The 25,355-nt window shown below is 52.2% G+C and overlaps 8 protein-coding genes across 8 annotated transcripts; 5 read left to right on the forward strand and 3 right to left on the reverse strand.

The window, feature by feature from the left end:
- Positions 1-798: 798 nt before the first annotated feature.
- A1O1_05259 (uncharacterized protein) lies at positions 799-1,476 on the forward strand (the record flags this gene model as incomplete). Its single annotated transcript, XM_007726145.1, has 1 exon — positions 799-1,476. One exon carries the CDS (start codon positions 799-801, stop codon positions 1,474-1,476), a length of 678 nt encoding a protein of 225 aa, XP_007724335.1.
- A 1,639-nt stretch (positions 1,477-3,115) lies between these two features.
- On the reverse strand, positions 3,116-3,675 carry A1O1_05260 (DNA-directed RNA polymerase I, II, and III subunit RPABC2; the record flags this gene model as incomplete). The annotated part of the gene is made up of 3 exons (XM_007726146.1): positions 3,116-3,149; positions 3,198-3,317; positions 3,368-3,675. The coding sequence occupies 3 exons, from the start codon at positions 3,673-3,675 to the stop codon at positions 3,116-3,118; spliced, it is 462 nt and encodes a 153-aa protein (XP_007724336.1).
- Positions 3,676-4,156: 481 nt separating this feature from the next.
- On the forward strand, positions 4,157-5,824 carry A1O1_05261 (uncharacterized protein; the record flags this gene model as incomplete). The annotated part of the gene is made up of 1 exon (XM_007726147.1): positions 4,157-5,824. The coding sequence occupies one exon, from the start codon at positions 4,157-4,159 to the stop codon at positions 5,822-5,824; it is 1,668 nt and encodes a 555-aa protein (XP_007724337.1).
- A 1,159-nt stretch (positions 5,825-6,983) lies between these two features.
- On the reverse strand, positions 6,984-9,506 carry A1O1_05262 (uncharacterized protein; the record flags this gene model as incomplete). Its single annotated transcript, XM_007726148.1, has 1 exon — positions 6,984-9,506. One exon carries the CDS (start codon positions 9,504-9,506, stop codon positions 6,984-6,986), a length of 2,523 nt encoding a protein of 840 aa, XP_007724338.1.
- A 485-nt stretch (positions 9,507-9,991) lies between these two features.
- On the forward strand, positions 9,992-11,020 carry A1O1_05263 (uncharacterized protein; the record flags this gene model as incomplete). The annotated part of the gene is made up of 1 exon (XM_007726149.1): positions 9,992-11,020. One exon carries the CDS (start codon positions 9,992-9,994, stop codon positions 11,018-11,020), a length of 1,029 nt encoding a protein of 342 aa, XP_007724339.1.
- A 32-nt stretch (positions 11,021-11,052) lies between these two features.
- On the reverse strand, positions 11,053-13,356 carry A1O1_05264 (lysine-specific histone demethylase 1; the record flags this gene model as incomplete). Its single annotated transcript, XM_007726150.1, has 4 exons — positions 11,053-12,549; positions 12,608-12,819; positions 13,027-13,222; positions 13,279-13,356. The coding sequence occupies 4 exons, from the start codon at positions 13,354-13,356 to the stop codon at positions 11,053-11,055; spliced, it is 1,983 nt and encodes a 660-aa protein (XP_007724340.1).
- Positions 13,357-13,858: 502 nt separating this feature from the next.
- A1O1_05265 (uncharacterized protein) lies at positions 13,859-15,264 on the forward strand (the record flags this gene model as incomplete). Its single annotated transcript, XM_007726151.1, has 2 exons — positions 13,859-15,154; positions 15,205-15,264. 2 exons carry the CDS (start codon positions 13,859-13,861, stop codon positions 15,262-15,264), a joined length of 1,356 nt encoding a protein of 451 aa, XP_007724341.1.
- Positions 15,265-21,699: 6,435 nt separating this feature from the next.
- On the forward strand, positions 21,700-22,827 carry A1O1_05266 (uncharacterized protein; the record flags this gene model as incomplete). Its single annotated transcript, XM_007726152.1, has 2 exons — positions 21,700-22,145; positions 22,203-22,827. 2 exons carry the CDS (start codon positions 21,700-21,702, stop codon positions 22,825-22,827), a joined length of 1,071 nt encoding a protein of 356 aa, XP_007724342.1.
- Between the last annotated feature and the right edge of the window lie 2,528 nt (positions 22,828-25,355).

Consider the following 25,355-nt stretch of genomic DNA (forward strand, 5'->3'; position numbering starts at 1 on the left):
ATGTAAGACGCGCGTTATCCTAATCAAGGTTAGCGTCATATGGTCTTGGCAGTCTTTATATACAAATTGCAGCCTGACTCGTTCAACTTCGATATCGTCTACCTTACACACTACACATGGCCACAGAAACAGTGTCGGGTTCTTCTCTTCAGGGAATCATCGATTGTACACAGACATAATGGGCCTTAGCAGGCATAGCCTTGGAGCTCTCCTCAATCCCTACGAACCCAATCGACACCCTCCATCCAATATGTTTGTCCACCTGACCAGGCGTAACCTGCTGAGCCACTCTACCTTTATGCCCTGCGGACCGTCAGAAGTCTTCTGGGCTGGCAATTGCGCATCACAATGCCTATCCACGATGTCATCGACCTTGGAAGAATGACTACATCTGAAAGGCTCAAACAGTCAATCAAGCTCCACAAAGGCATGGCTGCAATGGTCTGCATGCTCCTTATACGGCTGACCCTGGGTCATGGCTAGAATGAAAGCTCTTTGTGCCGCCATTATGGATGTACTAGATGGCCAAAGGTCTAAGTATCTTCTTCACTGTTGGAACACTCACTATTACTTATTATCTTCACTTTGCGAGACCGTCCTCTTGTCACTTCACTTGGAAACCCCGTTTGGTATTCACTTGTCACATCATCTGGAAATTCCGTTTGGTATTCACTCGTCACATTATCCGCAAACTACAGTGATTCGTCCAGTCTCTTCCCAAACACTCTTCCCAGCTCTCGGTCTATTTGACTTTCTTATACCCCATTCTCAATCGTCCTCTACTGTTTCATCGGCAACATGATCTTTGCCAAGGTCCAAGTTGGTGCATCGACTCCACGCTACGGTACTAGCATGCATGTTGAGCGTCAAGCCGGAGGAAAGCTGTATCTAGTGCGCAAGAAGCAAATGCACGCATCGTCGACAGACGAGTCACGCGGGGCCATCAAGATGTATCAGGAATATTCCGAGCGGCGTCACGTGGTAGTCAGATCAGAAGAGCAGAGCCACAAGCACCACCATCATCGAGTCATCGAGCAAGATCCCCAGCGCAAGGACTGCATTCGCATTGAGATCACCGGTCTACACAACGAGCAGAAGCAGCATCGCATCTCAATCTCGGTCGAAATGGGAGAACGCTGTCTGCCTGAGCCTCAGCCTAAGCCTAAGCCATCTCCCGTCTTCGAAGTCCGTGAACCACGCCATGTCACAGCAAAGCCTCATGTCGAGCTGAAGAAGGTGCGCCTCGAAAAGTTTCGACTGGAGAAAGTCCGTCCGGCAGAAGCTCGTGTTCATGATATCCCGTCTCGCCCACAGTTTCAGAAGCACTGCCACAAAGAGCGCAAGGTACATGTGGACATCAACGTCGAAGAGCGCAAGCCACACTTTTATCGTGCACCAGAAAGTGAAGGGGTGGATTGGGACAAGGACTTGCAAGCTTGGGTTGTGAACAGATCACCAAGAGTCCGATTTGTCTGAGCGACATATCACACCTCGTGCAACACTGTACCAAACCTACATCCCAGACATTCGAACAGTAGCGTGTTGCGCTGTGAAAGCCTTACCCTATGCTGTTGATAGCAACTTTTCCTGGAAGGTTCAAGGTCGAATGACTTTTCATCAGGATTGAACCTCCTTCCGTCACGATGCCGGTATATGCGCCGACGCCAGGACTACCGACGATATCGCCATCTAGAGCATCTCCGTTTGAAACACTCAATTTTTTTTTTACAGATGAGACCACCTACGCATGTTGGACTATCTGGATTTATGGGAGATTCCTAGTCGGAGCTGACCTTGAGGGCAGAACAATCACAAGACAGACAAGTGGTTATCACCATGGAATCAGGATGGGGCTGCTTGAACAAAGAGGGATTGGTCCAATGATCGCGTTGATGGAATGGTGACGAATCCAGCCTAGAAGCTTATTTTGAGCTGTGTATGTGATGATAGAGAAGATCCAGGGAGGACAGACACATTTTCGAAAGCACAATCTCATGTTGGATTGCCGAAGAAAGCGTATGTGCAGGGACTTGGACCTGGCGCTGGAGCTGGGGCTTATGTTGTCAGAAAACATACCCAATGTATCTGTAGTCAAGGTGCAGGAAATGAAGAACGAAATCAGACCAGGCCCAGGCCTTTGTCCACGTCATGTTCACTCATCATTTTGAGTTGTTGGCTCAAGCAAACATGCTCGTCCATTCAACATTGAATTGAACGTTTCTCTCCATCGAGCCCCCTATCTTATCTAGTTTCATCTGATTAGAACCCCAGCAAGATAGGTAGTTACCCTTCTGTTCTTTAAGTTTCTCTAGTCCTAAAATTGGAGGAGTTGGTCGAGGTCGTCGACGATGTGGCCAAGACAAGTGGCAGAATTGAGCGGGATTTGACTCTCTCGTGTAGCTGTTGCGAGGCGACAGCTCCGCCCGGGTCTGGGATCAGTAAGCAGGCCATTGCACAGCTATCTTCGAAAGGCAGGTGGTGGGAGAAGCAAAGAGAAGAAAAGACACAGATCAAAGAAGAATATGTTCAAAATCCTTGATGGAATTCTTTTAGTTTCGTATTGTTGTACATGATCATCAGTGGCCCGCGAAATGGTTCGGGTTTGGTGGTGGTTCTGTTGCTCCAGATAAGATCGAGCTTGGGACCGGTGCGATTCCTCCTTTACAATATTGCCGAGTTCATCGTTGTCCAATATCTTCCAAGCTTTCCCTTGAGGGATGAGAAGAACCGACTTGTCCTGCTCTGGCATCGAGCATCTAGGTCGATAGGGAGCACCGGCTGTGTGCAAAGCAAGATTGGGTGCCGGGATTCATTGCCCAGCAAGCCTGTGCGATCCAGCGAAGCCGCTTTTGTTTAAGCTTCATGGCTTTAATGGGCCGGCATCAAGAGTATCGGAGGCCATATTCGCGCCGTGCTTCAACTCGAGTCTTGTTATCATTCGACAGGCTGTGGCGCGGCTCATGGAGAGCTTCGAGCGCCAACGGCCCAAGGCAATAACGGACCATCCGACGTATTCACACCGATGCGATCGTGACTCGAGGAACGTGTGTAGCCGATATCGAAGCCGGCGCAAGATACACACAGGTGTACAATATTGATAAGTACGGCCGGCTTCTCACAGCAATTCTTCACAGGTCCAGTCTTCGTACCTAGAAGGGTCAGCACAAAACATACCGCTGTAGGTTGAACATGCTCACCATCCATCGGGCAGATATCGGCGGACAACAAGGGGTATCTTCTTTTGGTTCAACTCTTTGATGGCAATTTGCAACGGGTCGGTCTCGCCTTCGAGGTCCACAAGGACAGGCGCATTCATACTATGTTGAATCAGCCACGGCTCGTTGCATATGTGCGTGCTTCCCGCTACCTAATCTGCAAAGCCCTAGTCCCTAGGACACGTGCACGTTCGTATTTCGTCATGTAAGGTGTAGTGGTTCTCTTGTCGTCGGGGATCTTCTTGTCGGCATCACTGGATGGCTTCTGGGCATTCTGGTTGGGGTCGCCGGTCACCACCGTTCGCTCCTCGCCTTCATCAGCGTTCGCTCGGTCTTCAATGGCTGCTTCGTCAATTTCAGCATCCGGAGCGAACTCGTCGACGTTCTCCTCGGGCTCGTAGAAGGTCTCATCGGCCTCGTCCTGGCCATAGCTGAAAAACAAACGAGAAATGTCAGTCATCTGCAAACAACCGGCTGTTTGAGAGGCATAGATCGCTAGTCACTTACCCGCCCTCGTCACCGTAGTCAGACATTTTCCAGCGGCACTGCACTGACAATCACAGATCTAGCCCGCACGAGTCGACAGGAGAAAGAGAGCAGGACGTTATGCGACTCGTTTCCGATATCCTCGCAGTGAACGCAAGAACCAAAAAAGGCGACAGGGATCTGCGCCAGCCACGTGACTCTGGATAATTGCTTGGCGACAAATCACGTGCTTAAAAGCTTGCGGCGCGAGGCCTAACCGGGAAATTTCCAACGCGGAAACCAACCAGCAGCCTTTCAAAAAAATCCTCCCCCACAACTCCGCCATTGGCCTGTCATCATCCATCGGCGTTGGATTATTGAGCCTCTCATCAGCGTTACCTTACTTCCCTAATTTTCTTGTCGCGGACAATCAATTTCAAACGACAGGGCGACGACGTCGCAGCGTCTCAACAGTCATGGCGCGCTTGTCACAGAGCGACACAGATGACGACTTTGATCTGGATGAGTACGAGATCATCAACTCTGAGGACGAACTGCCAACTCAGATCGACAATACTCCCGCCTCGACTCCCCCTTCCTCTGTACTCCCACCATGTCGCCAGAAGACGTTGAAGTGCCCCTATGATGGCTGCGACAAGGCCTTCAACCGTCAAGCAAGACTCTCCGAGCACATTCGATCTCATACCAATACCCGTCCTTTCACCTGTCCGCATCCGCCGTGTACCAAAGCGTTCCTCCGTGCCAGCCACCTGAAACATCACGTTAAAAGCGCACACACCGATGTTAGGGACTACAAATGCACATGGCCTGGTTGTGATGCGAGTTTTGCAACGGGTACAAGACTGCGACGCCATGTCCAAGCACATGAGGTCAAAGAGAAGTTCACATGCCGTGGCTATCCTGGCTGCAATCAGACTTTCCGCAAACAAGAAACTCTGGACCGTCACATCTTGTCGGCTCACCAAAACATCAAACCTTTCCAATGCACCGAGTTGGACAACACGACAGGCCTTCCATGTACCAAAGCCTACGACACTGCCGAAAACCTGCGTACCCACCAGCGAGCCAAGCATGATCCCACGAGGTTCTCTTGCTCTGACTGCATTGCGAAGAATGCCTCCATTCTTGCAAATGCGCAAGACGACGGTCCACAAGAGTTGGAAAAGACCTTTTTCGCAACCTATGGCGAGTTCCAAGCTCACGTCGCCGAGAAACACCCACCGACGTGTTCATTCTGTCCCACCTCCTTCGGCTCCAACAAAGAGTTGACTCGACATTTGGAGATCCAACATGGCATTCTCTCCAACAAGGCTTCGGAATCTGCATCTGTCTTTCCCTGCACTTATTCTGGCTGCAACAAGAAATTCACCAAGAAGGGTAATTTGAATGTGCACGTCAAGACAGTCCATGAAAACCATCGCGACTTTGTATGTGGCCAGACCGAGATTGCCCTCCCAGAGGAGTTTGCCAACCAGGAGGATGTTGTCGTCTACGGTTGCGGCCGCAGCTTTACAAGCAAAGCCAGCCTGGAGGAGCATGTTCGTACTGCACATCTGGGACTTGAATCTAAGCGGGCCCTTCGTGAGAAGAAGCGCAAGGTCGAGCAAGACATTGATGAGTATGAAGCCGTTGGACTCCCTTTCGCCGCTCAAGCGTTTAAGAAACGCAAGACTCGCTCAGATAAGGGTACCAAGAAATTATCAGTCATGGCAAGTCTTACTGGAGTGTCAGTGAACGACATAGTCAACAAGGAGGGCACCATCAAGCAAGCAGGAGAACCACAAGATGACTCTGACAATGAGATGGACGATGACGAGAACGATAACCTTCTGTCTGGAGACATGGCCCTGTATGGCAGTCAACTCTGGCATCAGGGCAACCCCTACCATTACCCATCTGGCGAATACCCAACTCTCCCTGGCGTACCAGCTCCTGAGCCAGTCAAATCTCGCGACAAGGAGGCAGCAACGGAAGCGGTTACAGACTTCCATGGCAGTGACTTTGGTTCCAGTAACTGCACTCCACACGGCATCATGGACTATCAAGTCGACGACGATTTTTTCGGTCAGTTCGAAGAGGACCAGCCGGGCTTTGCCTATCCGCCACCACAGACTCTTCAGTGACTGGACCTCCTTTACATGCCCGTCGAAATGAATCAATGTTTCCTTTTTCCAGCAAATCAAAGATACCCCATTCAGCAAATACGTCCTTCCAACACAAGAGCTACGAACCACAACGACGAATCACCACGAACGACGTACATATCGACATTGTGGTCTTGTGCCCCAGTTGAATGTGCAGTCACCAACGATCAAACGATCAAATGACCAGAGTACATTTTCTTTTTTCTTGCCTTTCTTTCAGCATAGCCCGGAGTCTTCGGAGTCAGATGCAACGATACTGCATCAGGTGGGTGGGTACGGAAAAGTCCTTGTGACGAACTCGCACGAAAGAGCATAGCATGGTGTTTTCCAGGGACCCTAGAAAAGGGCAAAAGTGAGCTTCTTCCTGCTTCTCACCAAATGGTACAGACCGATGAGATAAGCTGAGATGAAACAAAATCCAATTGAACATGAAAAAATTTCCTCCCTGTTTCTTTGTTGCAACTCATGACCAGCCCTGTCCACCTTCACACTTACAGTACCCGATAGACCTGGACAAATTCGTACTTCTGATCTGGGGTGAGACATTGTTCTTGTTTCGCACTAATTTAGCTGATATTTTCACATTGTTCATTGTCAGAAATCCTTCGTCTCTATCTCACCCTGTCTTCAGTGCATGACCGCGAGTCAACTTCAATGGAGGATAGGATCTGGCCTGCACAACCAAGTACATCTTCAGAGAACACAACTGCTCCAAGGAATTCCGCGAAGTTACCTTCGCCAGTTGCTCGTAGGGCTGGAGAGGCAATATCTCCACCTCCAAAAGCCACAATTCGACCATTTTGGGCCACAACCTGGTAAAGATCGGTCAAGAGCCGACAACCTTCACGATGAAGTTCAATCTCTACCACCGAATTCCATCTGAGTTTCCGCGGCGGCCAATTTGTACATGTAAGTTGGGGTGACTAGACCTAGCCGGGCCAACCGCACTACAGCCCGTAGGGTGAGGTACACGGTCGAAGAGAGGGACAGTATGTTCACAACCAAAGAACAACAATTGGCAATGGTGACGCACTGGGACACCATCAGCTGCAACACCGTAAAAATGATAGACCCAGGACACGCTCAGCTCATGCTGATAGACTAAGCCCAAGGTCAAGACAACTCTGGCTCAGTCATCTCAATCCACTGCCACCCGCATCACCTCATCCGGGCCAGTGGCGTCGAGGAAATCGAGATCGGGAAACTCAGCCCAGGTGGGATCGAATTTGGGACCTACAGGTAGTGGCGGACGGGTGACAGACCAGGACGCAGGATAAGGATGGGGGCTCGGGCGATGTCTTTGTTGGAAGGCCTCACTGTTCACGATGGACCCGTGTTCTCGCTCCAAGTGAGCTCTGCAGTCACGGACCAAGCCTTGGAGGGCTTGATGGATCATGGCCTCTTTCGTCACGCCTGGCTGTGGCGGTAAAACAGAGGTCAAGACCACGGTGAAGTAGACGAGGTCTTTGAGACTGGCGCCGTGGTGGAGCTGCCGACGTTTCATGGGGCCGAGGATGTCTTTGACGGCGTCGATCATGTTTTCTTTGGTATATGACGGTGCTCTTACAGCAGGAGCACCACCAGCACCACCAGTAGATGGACCATCACCGCCGGCACCCGCGTCAGTAGCACTATCATTTGGGGTCCCATTGAAGGGCGTCGAAGCCGGTCTCGGTGTCGATGTCGACGTTGCTGGATTCAAGGAGGTATTTCGTGCCCTTTCGGTTGTGACTGTGTGCGTCGATCTGTGCGCCTCGGTTGCGCAGCTCAACCTTTTGATCTCGAGACACAAGCCCAGGATAGCTTGGCCCAGTTCGTATCTGTAGACGTTATGGAAGAAATCCCAGTAGCCCTCGGGCCGGGGGACATTGATTTCGGAGAACTGCGGATCGAACAGATCCTGAAAAGTCGTCAACATCAGACAAGACTGCAGAAACCCGGCTCTGATTTCCTGCTGGATGTCGTCTGCATTGGGGGCCGACGCGCAGCACGAATACAGGTGCACCAGAGGCCGTCTGATACTGATGTCCAGCTCCATGCGGGCCATCAGGCGCGGAGGGGTCTTGCTCGCCTGGTCGCCCATGTAACTGAAGCGCAGTGGCGGAGGGAGCTCTTGCAGCACTCGTTCAAGGTAGCGGGTGTGCAGAAGCACGTCTTGGAACTTGACGTGGCCTGGGCTGGAGCTGTCCATCTGCTTGCATGCGGCAAGACGACGCGGGAACGATTGCGACAGAACGTACTGGCAGAGGCCGTCGGTCCATTCCTCCAAAGGCCGGGACTGAGGCAAAGCCTGCATACCCTCGTAGATTTCGTCGTCATCCACATTCTGCGGGTGTCGGCATGTGTAGGGCGGGACCATGCATGGCAGCTTGCACAGGATGGAAAGCATCAGGTCGCATTCCACGATGGTCATCCACAACCGGCGCCGAAGCTCGCCTTGGAAGATACTCGTCCCGGGAAGAGTCGACGGGTCCTGGTCCATCTTCATCACCAACGCGTCTCGGAGGAGGTCTCCATTCAAGTGGAACAGGTCGTCGATCGGGGCCATGGTGATCCATCTCAACATCAGGCCGACACTTTTCACTTGCAACGTGGAGAGCAAGTACCTTTGTCGATCTTGTAGACTGTGGAGGAAGTCGTCGATGAATCTCAAGGCCAAGGGCGGTTCAAGGATCGGACACGCGCTGCCCATGTCGCATTCTGAATGGGTGCCGAGAGTGGCGGCGATCGCGAGGACGCCTACCATCTGTGGCACGAATCCGAATTTGCAGACTTGCTCTGGATTCTCATTCGTGAAGTAGACTCCGAGCTGGTCTCGAAATTCGGGCCAGTGTAGGATCCGGAAACAGTGCTCCAGGTTGTCGAAATACAGCATGGCCAGTTTCAGACAGACTGGATAGGCTGGGAGACGCAACCGCCCATAGGCATTTCGGATGGACGAAAACGCGGGCCGCTGACGACCATTTTGCCTGACCGCTTCGATGGCTTCCTGAACCCATCTGAGCTCCTTCTTTAGATCCACACTGTCAGGGTGGTGGTCATCCATTCGCAAATGCTGCAGGAACGAGCACGCATCTGGGAATGGCGGATTCGTTCCCGGTCGCACGACGTGGTCACTTTCATCTGGGCCGTTGAAGTCCACTGCCGATGAGCGGCTCGGTGGGCTTTGACACGCGACCGACCGTGGCCGATCTTCTCGTTGCTGACTTTGTCGGTCCTGAGCCAGGAGAGCTTGTTCCAGTCTAGCAATCCTTTCCTGGAGGTCTTCAATCACGCCCCCAGCAGCTGGCGCCGGGGAGTAGAGAAGTCTGCGTGGTTCGCGACGCTCTTGCTCAAGAAAGGAGTTTCTTCTTGCGTCGCTTGCATTGTCCGCGAGTCCCTCGGATGGTTCCCGATCTAGGCGCGGTCGCTTGTTTGCGGTAGTCCATGCTGCCGCGTAGGCAGTGTTCAGTTCGGGTTCCTGTCCAGCCTGATATTCGCATCTTCCCGGGCGACCGATCTTGAGACACTGCCGACATGGGTACGTTCGATCACATTTCAGCTTCTTTCTTCGACATTCCAAACATGAAATCACTGGGCGCGGTCGCTTGATCGCCGTCAATTGTGACAACGAACGTGCCTGAATAGACGTGTCTGCCCTCTCGTCATCTGCATCTGGCATCGCTGAGGAGAGTGTACAATGAGCGCAGGCTGCAGAGTTGGATGGCTGGAATGGCAATACATATACATGGAAAGCGACTAAGTGTGGTTTATCGCAGTAGAGGCAATGAGATCAGAACTCTGTGTTTAAGCCAGTACTCGAATAGATGCTGGACGTGAGGAGGTCGACGTTGACTGTCGTTAAATGCCCAATCAGATTTATATTTGGAGCCTCGGTTGCGATCGCAGTCAATCAGTCACCAGCAGACATTCAACAACACCACCACCAACACTAACACAGTCACTCTCACACTGACTGGGCTTGCTGACCCTACATGTCAGACTCTAGGGCGGATGCGGGACCTCTTTGCTAGACGAGACCTCCTTGCACATTGTGCTGTACAGACATCATCCTATGTACCTCTGAAGCCGAACCGTCTACACAACTTGAACAGCGTCAGACACAGATACGGTCTGTCTCACAGCAATACAGCATCGAGTCGCGCCATGGATGACGGACTCAGACGGATCATCGAACTCATCGAGTCAAAGAAGAAGCCATCTCTTCCATGGAAGCGACAAGAACGCTACGATCAACCCTGTTACTCTTTCTCTCCGCAACGCGCCTCATGGGAGGAGACATGGCCGTCCAAAGTCCCGTCCGCCGAAGCCATATCGTCCTCCAAGTTCACGATCATTTCATGGAACATCGACTTCATGCTTCCTCACCCAGACGAGAGGATGCGCGCGGCACTCAAGCACCTGGATACTCAAGTCAACTCGCATTCCAGCCCGAGTATAATCATGTTGCAAGAGATGCTGCAGTCCGATCTCGACCTCATCCAGGCTCAGCCTTGGGTTCGTGACGAATACCGCATGACCGACATAGACACCAAGTATTGGGAATCAGGTCACTACGGCACCTGTACGCTCATCCCGAAAGTCTGGCCAGTCTCTGCCGTGTTCCGCGTGCACTACGAGCCGACGGTCATGGAGCGAGACGGTCTTTTCGTTGATCTGGACTTCGGTTGTAACCGCACCATCCGAATCTGCAATACCCATCTGGAATCGTTGGTCGCCGATCCACCAAAGCGACCACATCAGCTGGCCGAGGTGGCCAAGTTCATGCATGATCTGTCAATCAGTGGCAGCGTCCTGGGAGGAGACCTCAATGCCATCCAGGATTTTGACCGAAGCTTGCACACGGACAATGGCCTCCAAGATGCATACCTAACCTTAGGGGGAAAGGAGGACAGTGACGACGGATATACCTGGGGACAGATGGCAGCAGTCAGACAGAGAGAAATGTTTGGATGTAGTCGGATGGACAAGTTGATCTTCTGCGGTCAGCTGGAATGCGAGAAGTTTGAAAGGTTTGGTCTCGGTGTCGAAGTCGAAGAAAAGCATGTGAAGAAGGCCTTGGTCGAGGACAGTGGTCTGGAGAAAGGATATGTGACGGACCATGCGGGCGTCAAGGCAAAGTTCAGCATGATCGAACAGGAGGCCCAAGACACCCTCAAGGCCATGCGAGCATAGCTACAGTCGGCGTATGCCCTTCCCTGTAAATCTTACGCAGTGATGCCAGATGCCAGATTCGACTTCTCGATCACGCCTTCCATGATGGTCCTCCCACTGATCACCCCAGTGGTACAAATCACAATCCTTTTCCTCTGGCCTGAGTCGGCCATTTTTCGCCCAATAAACCTCAGAGCTGCGACTTCCGCGAACGTGATCCCGCCGACGAACATGATGAAAACAGTCTTCCAACCACCCACGCCAGCTAGAGCCGCCTTCGCCTTTGCTGCCTTCTCATCCGTCGGCTTCTGAGCGATGGTGAAGGTTGGCCCCTTGACTGACTTCATAATATCCTCGAAACCGGTCCAGCCTGTGCTCGACGATGTCAAGGGATACGATGACTTGTGCAAAGACTGAATGTACTGTTTCTGCAGAACGCATTGCACAATTCTGATACTTAACGGTGCGTACCCCGAATAGACGTAGGCAACATCTTCTGGATCTTGTTCGTTATATTCATCAACAATCAGGCGCAGTCCTTTACGCAAATGTGCGTAATTCGTTTTGGTCCCCTTCTCAGACTGGGCCGCTCCGCCACCCACCGGAAGGAGCAACGCTGACGCCGACGAACGTGGCTGGAGAAGCTCCATGGTCTCCAATGCATCGAGGGTAAGGAGATGCTGGAAACCGTAAGCATGAAGAATTTGGCGCCGGAAGGACTCAAGGTCTTTCGGTCGCAGTCCACCCGCCACAGCAGATTCGAGACACAAGAGGCGGAGAATAGTACTGAGAGGTGCATCTCGAGCGATGAGTTCTTCGATTGTCTCATGCTGATAGATCGGATCTGTGCCAGCGGCTATATTCTGCTGAACCTCCAACTCGCGATTGAAGGTATCGGAGCGGGTCTGTTTGGTCAAGTCGTCGGCAAGGTTGGTGTGAATCGCCAGGGACTGATGTTCTTGTTGAAAGGTGGGCAGCTTGTTCACAAATTCCCGCAGTTCATTGATGCCCCGGGCTTGGTGACGTCCTTCATAGTCTGATTCAAGACGCCGCGCAATTTTGTTCAGATGCGGTCCAATGAGTGCAAAGTTGGAGGAGCGGAGCTGTTCATACAACGGATCGGAGGAATCTAGCTGAATCCTGCGTTTAAGTCCTTGTCGAACAGCAGGAGCTGGAGATATTGAGGACGAGCCACCCTGATTTCGCTGCTGAGGAGCGGCTCCAACGATGGATGAATCGACCTCGGCCCTATTGTGCTTGATGCCCACAAGCTCGTCAACCAGGCCTTCGTAAGTCAACTGCGTAAGTAATGGTGTAGCGAAGTCGACGTCACGATCAATGATGATTAGCTGTTCAATTGAGGTACTCGGCATGCTGGTATATTGTGTAGCAGCTTCATCTGCATCTAGCTCTTTGCGTGCGCGGAGCAGGAGGTTGGCAAGCTTTCTAGCATGGTCGCCTTTTCCCAGTATGCGCGGGAAGAGGCCATGACGCTGCTGAATCTGCATGAGAGCTCTGGCCGCGAGATAGAGAGGTCCCGGATCATGTCTCTGTGCAGACCTATTAGCGACCGCTGATTATAGGTCTCAGCCTTGATTGTTGACGTACCAAGTACAGGTCATTGAATGCTTCGTCCGATTCCAGGGACAGCATGTCATCTTCAAGTGGGAGGAAAAATATAGGCAGCTCTGAGATGTTGACGTCGCCCAAGACCCCTGCATCCTCCAGAATCTTATTGGAAACAAGTGTTCTCCTTGGGACCCAGATAATGGAGATTTCATGCTCGACAGAGCCGTTTCTCTGAAGTTTCTTAATCTGTTCTGAGGTTGCAAGTGTTAGCATTTTGTCTGGTGTCCTCGCATATACCTTGATACACAAAGCAAAATGAATCTCAGAGATGCCGAATTCGAGAACTTGATTCTCTCAATTTTGGGAGCTAGACTGACAACGGGGAACAGAGGGAAGAATCCGCGCAGTCTCTTTGTAGGTCCCGCCTGTGATCGAAAGTTGGGCTTCTGTGGGCTTACCTGCTACAGCTTGGACAAGAAGAGGCTTTTCCCCATGCACGAGGTAAACGATATTCCTCTGGGAAGAGTCGGTGTTGCCATTTTCGAGCTCGAACACCTTGTCCACGCCATATTCTTTGAGCTGGGAAAACTGGACGAACAGACCTAGAAGTCCGGTCAAGTCCTTTCCTATTACAAGATTCTTCTTGCCGCGGACCTAGAGAAGAATCAGTATTGGAGTAGGTGATACTCTACTTTATTGTCTTTGCTCACTCCTTCGAGTAATCCGAGAAGCTCCTTTTTCGCTTTGTCTCGGATATGTTCTGCTTCTTTGTCTATGTTCGGGGCCATTAGCCCTGTTTTTGCCTGGAATCTTACACCGACCCCATCAGCGTAGGATACAAGTCAAATGGTGTCCTTGAACCCGTAAAGCCTTGGGTTGTAAGGCCCAGATTCCGCTCCCTATCAACAACGCCAGGCACGACTCGGAGTCTGAGGTCAAACTCGGCAAACTTGCCAAGACAAAAGTGTCGCGCAGGCCGGTTGGAGTCGAGGCTCATCCAGCGCGGCAGCGGAGCCTCAGCCTGTCACTCTCCTCATCCTGCGACCTAGATCGTCGGAGCCTGGGGCCATCAGACTGCGGCGAAAGTATGTAACTTCTGATACTCCGTCAGTACTACAACCGTCTGGACTCTGCACCGCCTGTCAGCCACGTCTTCGTGTTTCAGCTGGATGGCTTAAATACAGACCACATCAGAGCCTCTCTTCTCTGCCTGTTCTCTGAACCATCATTACGATTCAAGTCCTATCAGTTTCACTGACTCCCTTGCATTCTACGAGAGCGTCTGCCACAATGGGCAAATTTACTTTCAAGAAGGGTGACAATGAGGACGACTCAAGCCGTCTCGCTCTGTTTGGCTCCCGATCGAAATCCAAATCCCCCGCCCCTTCCTCGAATCCCTACGCACAGCCTGCTATTCCTCCGGATCCCTACACCAAGGCAAAAATGAGCGCCGGGATCGCACCTTCACAGGGCCAAGGGCAGCCTGCGGCTTTCGATCAAAAACCAGGATTTCGTCCCGGCCCTGGTCCTCAGGGTAGCTTCAGTGGTTTGCCGGGCCCCGGACAACAGAGGCCGTTTTATGGTAAAGATAGTTCATACAATGGAGGACCGCCAACTCAGCCCGCAGGGGGCAACTCCAGCGGTGGTGGATACGGTGCCGAGAAGTTCGGAAACCAGAATGGATATGGCGCGGGAGGCAATGGTGGTAATCCCTACGCCGGCATTCAACAGACAATCGGCACGTCACGACAAGGCGGCTACGGCGGACTTGGGCCTTCTACCACATTTGATAACGATCCCGCCCGGGATGAGCTATTCGGCGGAGTAAGACAACGTCTGGAACAGAAACAACAACAGGTCCAGGCAGCCGGGCCTCCGGACTATCAATACGACTCGACTAATAACGCCGAGGAACGAAGCTACGGGGCATATGGCGACCGGCAACTTACCGCCGAAGAGGAGGAGGAGGAGGACATCCAAGCGACCAAGCAGGAGATCCGCTTTATGAAGCAGCAGGATGTGGCTTCGACAAGAAATGCTCTTCGTGTCGCTGCCCAGGCTGAAGAGATGGGCCGAAACACTCTCGCCCGGCTTGGGGCGCAGGGCGAGAGGATGCACAATACTGACAAGAACCTTGACATTGGAAACAACCATATCAACATGGCCGAGGATAAAGCGAAAGAACTGAAGACCCTGAACAGAAGTATGTTTGCCCCCCATGTCAACAACCCTTTCACTGCCAAAGATAGGCGTGCTCGTCGCGATGAGCAGATCATGGATCGTCATCACGCAGAACGGGAAGCCCGAGAGTCTACTCGGGAAGCGGCGTTCAGGAGCACTCAACGAATGAACCAGAACTTCAAAGGATTGGATGACGCCTCCGTGGGACCCAGGGCCAAAGGGAGTCTTGCCGAGCGCGCCAAATATCAATTCGAGGCAGATAGTGAAGACGATGCGATGGAAGACGAGATCGACCGCAATATCGACGATCTTTCAGGGGCCGCCAAGCGGTTGAATTTGTTGGCTCGCGCCACAGGCGAGGAGGTTGAAGAACAGAATCAACTGATACAGAATATTGCTGAAAAGGTAAGATGGTTTGATTCCATTCCAGAGAATTCCGAGCTGACTTGTACCAGAGCGACCGGTTCGACGATCGACTACATTTCCAAACCGAAAGGCTCAAGAGGATACGCTAAGGACATACGTGCGGTTGTACATTGCAACGACTTGTTGGACATTGTGCCGACACGTCCTATCCATGGCGTGCTCGATTGGACCATGCCGGGAGTTCCTCTGAGCCTCATTATCACTGTTAGGGCGTCACGGCGCTAGGGCGAGGATCGATCTATCCGTAGAGCCTCGTCGGTCCGATTATGAGATCACCCTTGTCCCCGTAGACATCAAACAGGTGATGTGCATGTTGCTCAAATGCCTCTTACAGGAAGGGCTTGGAGGGTTCGGCACGAACGGGAAGTGCTATCATACCCAGCTGATCGGCCTTTGCCATCTCTGAGGCCTCGAGGCGAGGAATGACTTGATGCATGGAATGGAGTTTTGTAGAGGGTTTTACAAGCCCTGCGGTCTTGCGGCCAGCGCATTCATGTGTACGCACGCACTACATTCAAGGCGAAATGGTATTCTGGATAGATGACCAGTGGTACGTCCGACCGAAACAAATCACCCTACGTTATTTGTTGCGCGACAGTTATTGTGATACCCTTCCATACTTCTTCCATTCTTCAATACTACTCCCTGTCTGACAAGGCGCGGGTGACCATTGCTCACCGGGTCAGTTGGCGAAGAAGTGGCATCGTCGAAATCTCCCTGCGCCATTCAAGTCTGTTGTTTGCAAGCGACAGTTGTCTAGCCTCGCTACCCTCGCCAGGACTCCTCTCTCCAGCGTCTGATTAGGAAGAGGGTCGACGAGGCTTTACAGGGCCGCCAACTGTAGCGAATGTCCACCTGGACCGAAGCGACACAGCTTCCCTCTTTCTCTGGAAATTGTCCTACCGAAATTTGATTTCACTGGCGAGCTACTCACGATGTCCTTTGGGCCCGGAAAGCGCCGTCGCCTCGTCGAAATATGCTCTCGTCGCAAAGCCGGGAGCTGGGGGTACTGCAGTGGTGATCGTTAAGGGGAGCGACATGGGGAGTCGATGCCCCTGGACCTAGTTCAACTTCGTGGCGTTCAGCGTTCGCAGATCTTCAGTGATGGCGGGACGCAAAGAAATGTGGGGGCCGGCGAATTTCGAATTTCGACTAGGGTTCGAACAGCGGAGTTTGAGAGATTCAAGGCTGGGGCCTCACTCAGTGGCCTCGCTGCTGCTTAAGCGGAGTCGGGTTTGGAGGGAATTCTCTACGAGAGCAGACCAGGAAACCCGCTTCTCGGTTGATTTGGCGGTCGGGCTTGAAGCACTGGCAGCGTTACATTCGATTGTTGCATTCTGCAGGCGTACCACAGTACCACACTGCAGGGCAGCAAGAAGGCAGCTGGAAGTTATAGGTACTCTCTTACTCGTAGGTAGGTGCCTAGGTGTCTAAGGTACTAACCTAGGTGCCTAGGTTCGTAGGTTCCTACAGGTACCTTCCTGGCTACTCTGCAGTTGCTGAAGCGTCAACCCTGACAGGGCTGCCTGAAGCAAGCCTAGCAACGGGGAACTGGGGGAGGGAAGTGTCTAATGAGCCCTGCGTCGCCTACCTAGGGGTCAAACGTCGCGGTCGGATTCAATGCCCGTAGGTGAAGAATGATTGTTGGGAGTTCAAGCAACCCTGCATCTTCACGCCGTTATTTGAGTGGGAAATGTGCGGTGCCAGTGATTGTCGAAGTCAATGTACCACCAGCCTGCTACCTAGTACTCTGTAGTACCGGGGAAGCTTGACCTCGAAAGCAGTTGTGGTTAAGGGAGTAGGAAGTTCACTATTACGTTTACGAAAGCCACTCTTCCACACATTGGCCATGCGACCGACTCACCTTGCGTTTTAGGCGGATTTGCTATCGTTGAATGCCTGGGAGATTGTGAGAGAGAGTGAACTCCGTAAGTCCCTCAGTACAGAGTATGCTCCCAGCAATCTGGAAACCAAATAGACGATTGCATCATCTGACCACAGTAATTGTTATCATCTTTCGCTCGTTTCCTGCTCTCCTCGTTCACCATGCCCATTTTCTCCTGGCAACCACAATTCCCGGAAAACTGGACTACTTTCTGCTTGTATACGCCATTTCGAGAGGACTGACTACGCCCTATCTCCAAGCCAATCATGGAGCATTCCCTCACACCCAAGATTACTGTTATGACGTTCTCTAGTGGGACACATCCCAGAACACAGAAACGGCACGCGATGGTTGTTAGCGCTGCTGCGGGCCCTGGCAACTGGGGACAAAATGGAAAACACCCCCCGTGAGCGCTAACGACACACTTGACGACGACGACAGCCTTTAGTAGCGTTTCAGAATCGGTCTCCACTGGAAAGTTGCGGAGTCCTGAGTCGGAGAGCTTTGACGCTATGGGCGGAGTGACCAAAGGGCGAGCTTCGGAGCCTCAAGAGCTGTGAGCCACTCTGCGGCGGAAAGGGAGGCAGATAAGATAGCGGCCGAAACAATGATAACGATGTGCTGCCGGAGGTTGACAAGGACCGCTGTAGGTACTCCCCCGAAGCCATCCTTGAAGAAAACGTCACGGAAGGTCAGGCCATTTCGAATACCTTGTCAAGACCCTGTGTTTGATCCCAATACAAAATGTAGAACCTGACCAGGTACAGCTTGTGCAAGGGGCAAAATCTGGGGCTGCAGGGTCCTCCAGGGACTGTAGAAGAAGCCTTATCAAGACCGCCCCTGTCGTCGGGCAGGTATATTCCAGGAGGCTGAGCATTCGATCTTTGTGAATGGCCACTATCAGGGGCGACACAGATAGCTACCTACTAACGCCGCTGAAAGCATGGCAAGGCCTGGAGGGTTGAATGCCTGCTCGTTACCTGCAGAGTACTACGTACTCGCGAACATGGCCATCTACTCGACGGTGGCGATATACCATTCTACTCGGACGGATTTAGAACATCGAAGGGCTGTGATTGTGCCAACAAGCATTATTAGCGACGTTCATCGGCGCATTTAAGGCACCTACTCAACGTTTAGAGATCAGCAAGTCGCATTGCTTCTTCACGTGTAGTGGAAGGAGGTTTCCAACCCCGGATCAGAATGGTAAACAGATCAGCGATGGAGCGAGCTCATCTGATATCTGGGAAGATCAACCAGTATCAATCGTCTAATCTTATCAAGTTGTCGACTGATACACCTACTACACTGCAATACATTTCAAAGCGCAGAGAAGGAATGAAGATGCTGTCGTTCGCAGCAGGGCCCCGGAGCCACGACCCCGGACTGGATGCTACAAACAAGCCCCAAGAGCCTTACGTACATTCTCTGGACGGAAGTCGGCACACAATTGTGCGACGGGGGGTCGAACAGAACAGATGTTGACTGCAGGGAAAACATGGATGCGCCTACCCCCCCGGCGCACTGCACGGCAGCACTCCTCACCGCTGGCATACCAAGACGATTCTGAGCGACAACGAATGCTAGATGGGCAACCGGGAGGGTTGGGGGGCGCACAGGTTCTGAACGTAGATTGGATTTGTCCCTTTCGGTCGGGTTGAAACTTGAAGGCGTCCAGTTGGGCGGAGAGACGTCCGCTAGAGCCGAGTCTTCATTGGCATAGTACCACATACAGCGTCAGCGGCGTCCGGGTCATGGAGTACGGGCAGGGCACTTGACTGGCACAAGGTCACGGTAGAAGAATCCTTGCAAGCCACAAAATTGGGGCCCCCGATTGCGACAGTGGATTGAATTGACAATTGGGAGGAGACGGATGCTGTTTTGACTTACTCTTAGCGGAAAAGGGACCGGGACCCTCGAACTCGAAGTTGTCAAGGTCCGATGATGAGCTTCGTCATAACGACACGCCAAAGTAAAATCAGACTTCAGCCAACTGTTCTTAGTGTCGCAGGACTTTGACACTTGGAGACACGAAGGTTCCCTCCACACGATGGACCTGATGGAGTTGCTTTTGCCAGTGCGGGAATTAGTTGATCATGGGAGTAACAGGAGTAAACCTGTACCTAATGGTATGCTGTGCTGGACCATCTGAGAATATTATGTAGCTGCAGTGGGAGGTATATTATTGAAAGTGTTGAACAGTGGGAGTCAAGGCGCAAGATATAGGGCTCAGGTACCTTAGGTATACTTACTTGGACATCCTCGGGGAGTTTTCCAGGCGAAGAGAATGCGGGCAGCTTTCAGGCTCTCCGCAAGCTAGGGAGCCGCAGAATCCATTTACTGTCGCCGGAGCTAGTACTGGTAGCCCCTACAGACGACAACCCGCGTTCATCACTTGTTCCAATAACGTTCCCTCGAAGTAGCCTCCGTGCCTTCTGCGCAAGCCACTGATTTCAAGCTGCTCCAGTAGTGCCAAATATGTACCTACCCAGTACATACTTTGCATCTGCTGTGCAGAGTGACCACCCGCCATTCTCTGCTCGGTTGGCGCAATCTGCATCTGCTTCTGCTTCTGCATCTGTATCGCGCTCGGGGCTCGAACGTCAAATGCGCTCCTGTAGTGAATTAGTAGTGGTTGGCTCACGTACAAATTAACAATAATATTGATAAAGCACTACCAAAGTCATTTCCACCTAGGTGCAACCATTAGGTACTAGAGAGGTACCTGGGAAGTACAGAGTCGACACTTTGACCTTCTGCCTGACGCTTAACTGGCTAGTGACCTTCTAGATAGGTACCTAAGGTAGCAGCTACCTAAATCCCTAATGGCTTACTACCACAGGGCCTGCAAGTCCGTCATCTCTTGGGCAGCATTATTGGCTTGGTCTCCTACGCTCACTGCTTCCTCTGCACACTGCACAGCTATGGTTGTACACACCGCCTGGCACTTTGGTGGTAACAGAGGCCATCCTCGAGTACCTTGCTAGGTAGGCAGGTACCTAGAGTGGACTTTCCAACAAGATTTAACGACCACTGGTGAGATTTTCTAACCTTATCCAGGCAGCTCATCGGTCATGCTTCTCTGCCGCCGTCTCCAACGCCTTTCCTCCATAACTTAATGTCATTTAATTACTATCCGTGCTATCAGATTATGGTCCTGCTTGAACTCATTATTCCTCTAAACCTCCACTAGTGGAAAGCCCGGTAGATTTCCATCAATCAGGCCCTTGTTTGACCTCCAACCTCGTCCGCCTCCCACTGGCTTGACCAAGTGGGAAGGGTCTTCGGGGTGGCTGCAGCTCAAAACGCCACCCGACTCTTGGCATCGGCGGTCCTTCAAATTGCAAGCCTCCTTCACGCCAACTGATGCCATCGCAGTCCTATCCCTCCAATGCCGTTGCAGTTCTTCCTCGCCCGGCCTCCATCAGACACTTCATCAAGCCTCCATCTTTCAATCTGGCATCAACGCAAACAAGTATCCACTCGCATCTAATCCACACCCGCATCCGCATCAACACCCCTACTCTCCCTAAGCCTCATCAAGGACAAGGGCTTCTCCCACCCACGGCTTGCACGCTCAAGTCTCACTTACAGTACGTATTCTACTACGTAGTACATACCGGCTGGCGAAAAACAACAACCCCCCCAACCCGCTAGAGACCTGAGGCCTGACCACTGATCATCAACAACAGAACCACCGACACCCCTGTCCGTCTCTTTTTCTGTCGCTCGCCATGGCCTCCACCAAATTCATCAAGTGCCGGGCTGGCGCAGGCTCTTCCGCAAGTCAATCCCTGTCCCTCCGACCCTCCACCTGAAGCTTTGTCCAATTGCCGGCTTGGGCCTAAACACCCTGCATTAAAAGACGCCCCTCAAGGGCAAGTCCCCAGTGATTGCGATGATGCCAGTCGACCAAGGGTTGCGACAACACAGAAAGAAGGGTCAATCCCACCGACGTAACTTAAACATAGCAGACGCTGGCATATTGCAAACTCGGTGCTTCACGACACCTTATCTATCCTGACAATCCCCACCCAGTGCGAACGGACCTTGATCTTTCGAAACTTCTGAAAGCATCTCAGTCTAACATTCCACCCTCTGAAATAAACCGCTCTCCTGTTATACCATACCTCTACAGAAGACCGACAAGAAGATCCAACAACCTTCCAACACATCCACCAAGCCCGGAGATTTGGAAAGCTTACTAGGTCTCCATTCAAGCACGGCCGTTGAGCTGGCATCATACCTTCAACAAGCAGCCAGTCCTGTCGATCTGCCGTTCGCCGAACTGGTTTGAGGATTGCGAATCGCTGCAAGCAACGACAGAACAGCGCTGTCGAAGCAAAGGGGCACTGTCCATTCCGCCATCGACCACTACAGCAAGAGATCAACATCGTTTTCTGTGGAGCTCCCATTGGCAACTGCCGGCCTCCAGGCTCTCCACAGGTTACTCTACATAACACTCGCCGATCCCCTTGGTGAGACCTGAGATCAACCTCCTACGATTCAAAGGACCAGTCTATACACTGGCCCCTTGATTGTTGATTCAGCCTTGCCCATTCCAAGGGCATTCAAACCACAGCCTATCAAGGCCTCTTCGCCACTATCAACCTCCTACTTTCCTACGAAAACCGTCCTCATGACGATGGTCATTGACAACCAGGGTCGACATTACGGAGGAATGGGTTACGATCACATGTACCCAAACATGCAAAGTACACCTCAATTCAGCGACCCATGGTCCCATCAGACCAGCACCTCCGGCTCATCATTCCCGGCGCTCTCAAAAACAGACAATACGCGATCAGGGATGTCCTTGCCTTATTCCCACATGCCGCCGGTCTCTGGAACAATGGCTCAAGGTAGCCCCTACTCCAGTACTGGATTTTCTGGCACGGATTTGCTAAGCCTCCCTCAAGACATTCCACGCTCAACCTTTGGTGAGCAGTCTTACTCGACTTCCTCGGCCGCCCCCGCCGCGTCATACGCGCCTTCATACTCTGGCCTGAGCTATGCTCAGTCATTGCATCAACAACAGCAGCAACAGCAGCAGCAACAACATCAACATCGGAAGATGTCCGACACGTGAGTCTTATATCCTTATCCCGCGTGCCTGTGTATGTATGTTAACCACTCAAACAGGATCGACAACTCCAGAGCCGCAACCGCTAGTTTCGGGGAGCTTGATGCTTCCCGAGGCATGCTGGCGCTCAGTCACCAGAGCCTTCAAGACTTGACCCCTCGCAACATCTATGAAGCCCGGGCTCAAAGAGCTTCGAATGATTCATATGGTTTCCCGCACACCTCATCCAGTCATTCGTCCATCTCGAACGAATCTGGCCGAGGGTATCCCTATTACGCGGCAAGCTCGGTCGGCTCAGTAACCGATTCTGCCACGGATTACAGTTCCGCAGCCTCGGATACTGGATACGAATCCATGGCCGCATCTCGCACACTGCCACGCCCGACTCAAATGCTAGGTGCGCCTCTTGGACCACCAGCTCCGCAGTCGATGATGGGGCAATTCTCGTCCAAAATGTCCGCCAACACACAGAAGAAGCACAAGTGCAAAGTCTGTGACAAGCGCTTCACTCGGCCAAGCTCTCTACAAACACACATGTACAGCCACACCGGCGAGAAACCCTTCGCCTGCGACGTGGAGGGCTGTGGGCGGCATTTTTCAGTCGTGTCCAACTTGCGCCGGCACAAGAAGGTGCACAAAGGAGATTCCACCTCAACCGCCAGCCAGTCGGATGTGGAGGCCTGATGGCATGATCGAAAAACTTTGCGAAAGCACCTGTTGCAATCATCTTCAATTAGAAAGGATGTTGGCTTACTTTGACATGTCGCTGTCGGCTTTTCCTTGCTCCTTGTACATTACTACTGAGCGCGGCGCTATGGAGTAGCGTGGCGCATATGTACTACCAACAACATCTGGCTGATAGATCGGACGAGGATTTTCTTTTTCAAAGACAGACTAGTCCGGGTATTGGAAATGCCCAACCTGGGTTCACGACACTCTCTTACTTTACACACATTGCTATTATGACGATCTGATACCCTGATTCACGACTGTTACTGTGGCTGGCTGTGGTTCTTTTGCATGGGGAGATTTCATGTCCACGGGAAAATGCGTGCCGCTGAGGCGCCTAAGCTGTCCTGGCCGAGGGCTGGCAGCGGACCAACGATTGTCTGAGCGGACCGAGGTATGGTCGGGCTGCAGGATAGAAGGAGGTGCAAGAGCCAACCAACTTGGGGGAGAAGATACCACACTAGTTGCCATCAGAACGGCGGGTGATTGATCTGACACGGCGACACTACAGGTGGTGTGGGCTTTAGCATCACCTGTGCACACCTATGGCGCATAATGAGGAGGTCTTGATTTAGGAGGTGAAGGTTGAAAGACAACAGGTTCCTCCACAGACCTACGAGCAGGCGCAGTGTTACGATGCAATGCATTTCAATTAGTCAACTTGTGTTCGATGCGAGTTCAAACGAACTGCTTCTTTCCATGTAGCCTTGGGTCAAAAGTGATATCTGCCAATTTGGTGTGAGAGCGTAGAGCCAAACAGATGGAAAGGGAGGTGGAAATGGCCGCGGTACAGTGACATCATAGGTAGTGGTTGCTCCTTCCTTTTTTGAATTATTGTTGCTGGTAGTCACGTGGCTCCTGCTGCTGCCACTGCTGCTGCCACCTTCTTATCAAACCCCCAACTGCAACGTTCTTCTCTCGACTTGTGCACACTCTCACAACGCTCACCAATTCTTTCACCTTTTTCGCCGTCGCTTCTATATTCCCCAAATTGAACTCTACTCCGTCTCATCTCTCCGATCTCTGCTGACCGCCTCGCGTTTCCTCGACACTAGCGCCAGCCGAAGGAGCAAACAACATCCCCGCCGTGTCACTGCGCTCCGATATGGGTGGGCCGCCTCGCCAAGCAGGGACATTTCGCTCGGGTGGTGCGGCGCCATTGGCGTCAGTGGCTGTTTTCTAATGTACTGATTGCACAGGCTTGACCACCCACTAGCCCCCAGCTCATCTCTCCCGTCGAACGCACAGACGAAGTTATACTAGCCTCGAGCCCTTGACGTCGCCGACGTATCCCTCTTGTCGGCCCTAGCCCCGTCCTCACCGTCCTTCATCGTTGATTGATGCATTCCTTCGACGTGCCACTGCTACACTCCGACCACTCGCGGCCTTTGCGTCGAGTGACGAAGCATCCATTCACATCGCTCCGTTGGCAGCTATGTGATCTTTTCCCGAGCAACAAAGTGTACTTGTGGTATCATACATGAGCCACCTCTGAAGCTAGTACCGCTGGGGGCTTACACTAGAGATAGCAGACTTGCAGCTGATGTTACCGAATCAAGGTTGGAACTTCTAGATGGGCACATGCAGAGTCTCAGCTTGCTTGACGAGCGCCAGGCCGCACGAGGTAGCCTGGGTGACAACAAACAGGCGTTCTGTCTGGCGAAAGAGTCAACCGATCGCATCCGTCATATCTCGATCAGATTTGATACTGTGCTGCCAACGATGATTTGATGTCGCCGGCGTCTCTAATCCGACTCTAGTGATGCTGATTGAAATGATTCCACCGGCAATGCGATGGAGACGCTGGTCTTGTTGTGGGCGTTTGACGCAGTGAGAATGACCATACAGAGGCAAGGTCTAAGTGCTATCCTCTATGCTATCAGACTTCGGGCATTCAGGCCAACATTTGGTATCTGAGGATGACGCCACGAGCACAAGGTAAGGTGGGTGGTATCACTTGCTCTACTACTATTTACAGAGTGGGCAGAGAGCTTGCAACATCCAGCGGAGATGGCCAACAACAGATTGTATGGGATCTTGCCTCTTGCACTAGATGACTCTCGTCGTTGATGTGTTATTGGTCCCATGCAGCTTTTCTTGAATGCAGGTCGTGACCACCATCCATGGTAAGCGTTGCCCGTGCAACTTCTGTGGTTTGACTGACGCCTTCAAATGTGTGCTGCGTCGCGCCAGCAGACTGCTCCACGCTTTGATCGTTCCACTGACGGATGAAGGCTGGACTGTCCTCTATCCACAAACAGCCTGTCTATGTACGCCGCCAGCTAACGTCGCTCAAATCCAGTGTATATCCTACGAACGCGAGGATATCTTCAAAGCAAGGACACTGAAAAGCTTTAGGAGAACACAAAAACAACGAAACGTCTTCAGAGGCGATAGGACAGCTTATCAAGATCATGCTTGTGGTTTGCTTCTTCTAATTACTCGAGAACAGTGCCGCGGATTGGCAAGCAGAACACTTGACA

Source organism: Capronia coronata (assembly GCF_000585585.1).
Source record: "Capronia coronata CBS 617.96 chromosome Unknown acBCG-supercont1.4, whole genome shotgun sequence".
In the NCBI taxonomy this organism is placed as follows: Eukaryota; Fungi; Ascomycota; class Eurotiomycetes; order Chaetothyriales; family Herpotrichiellaceae; genus Capronia; species Capronia coronata.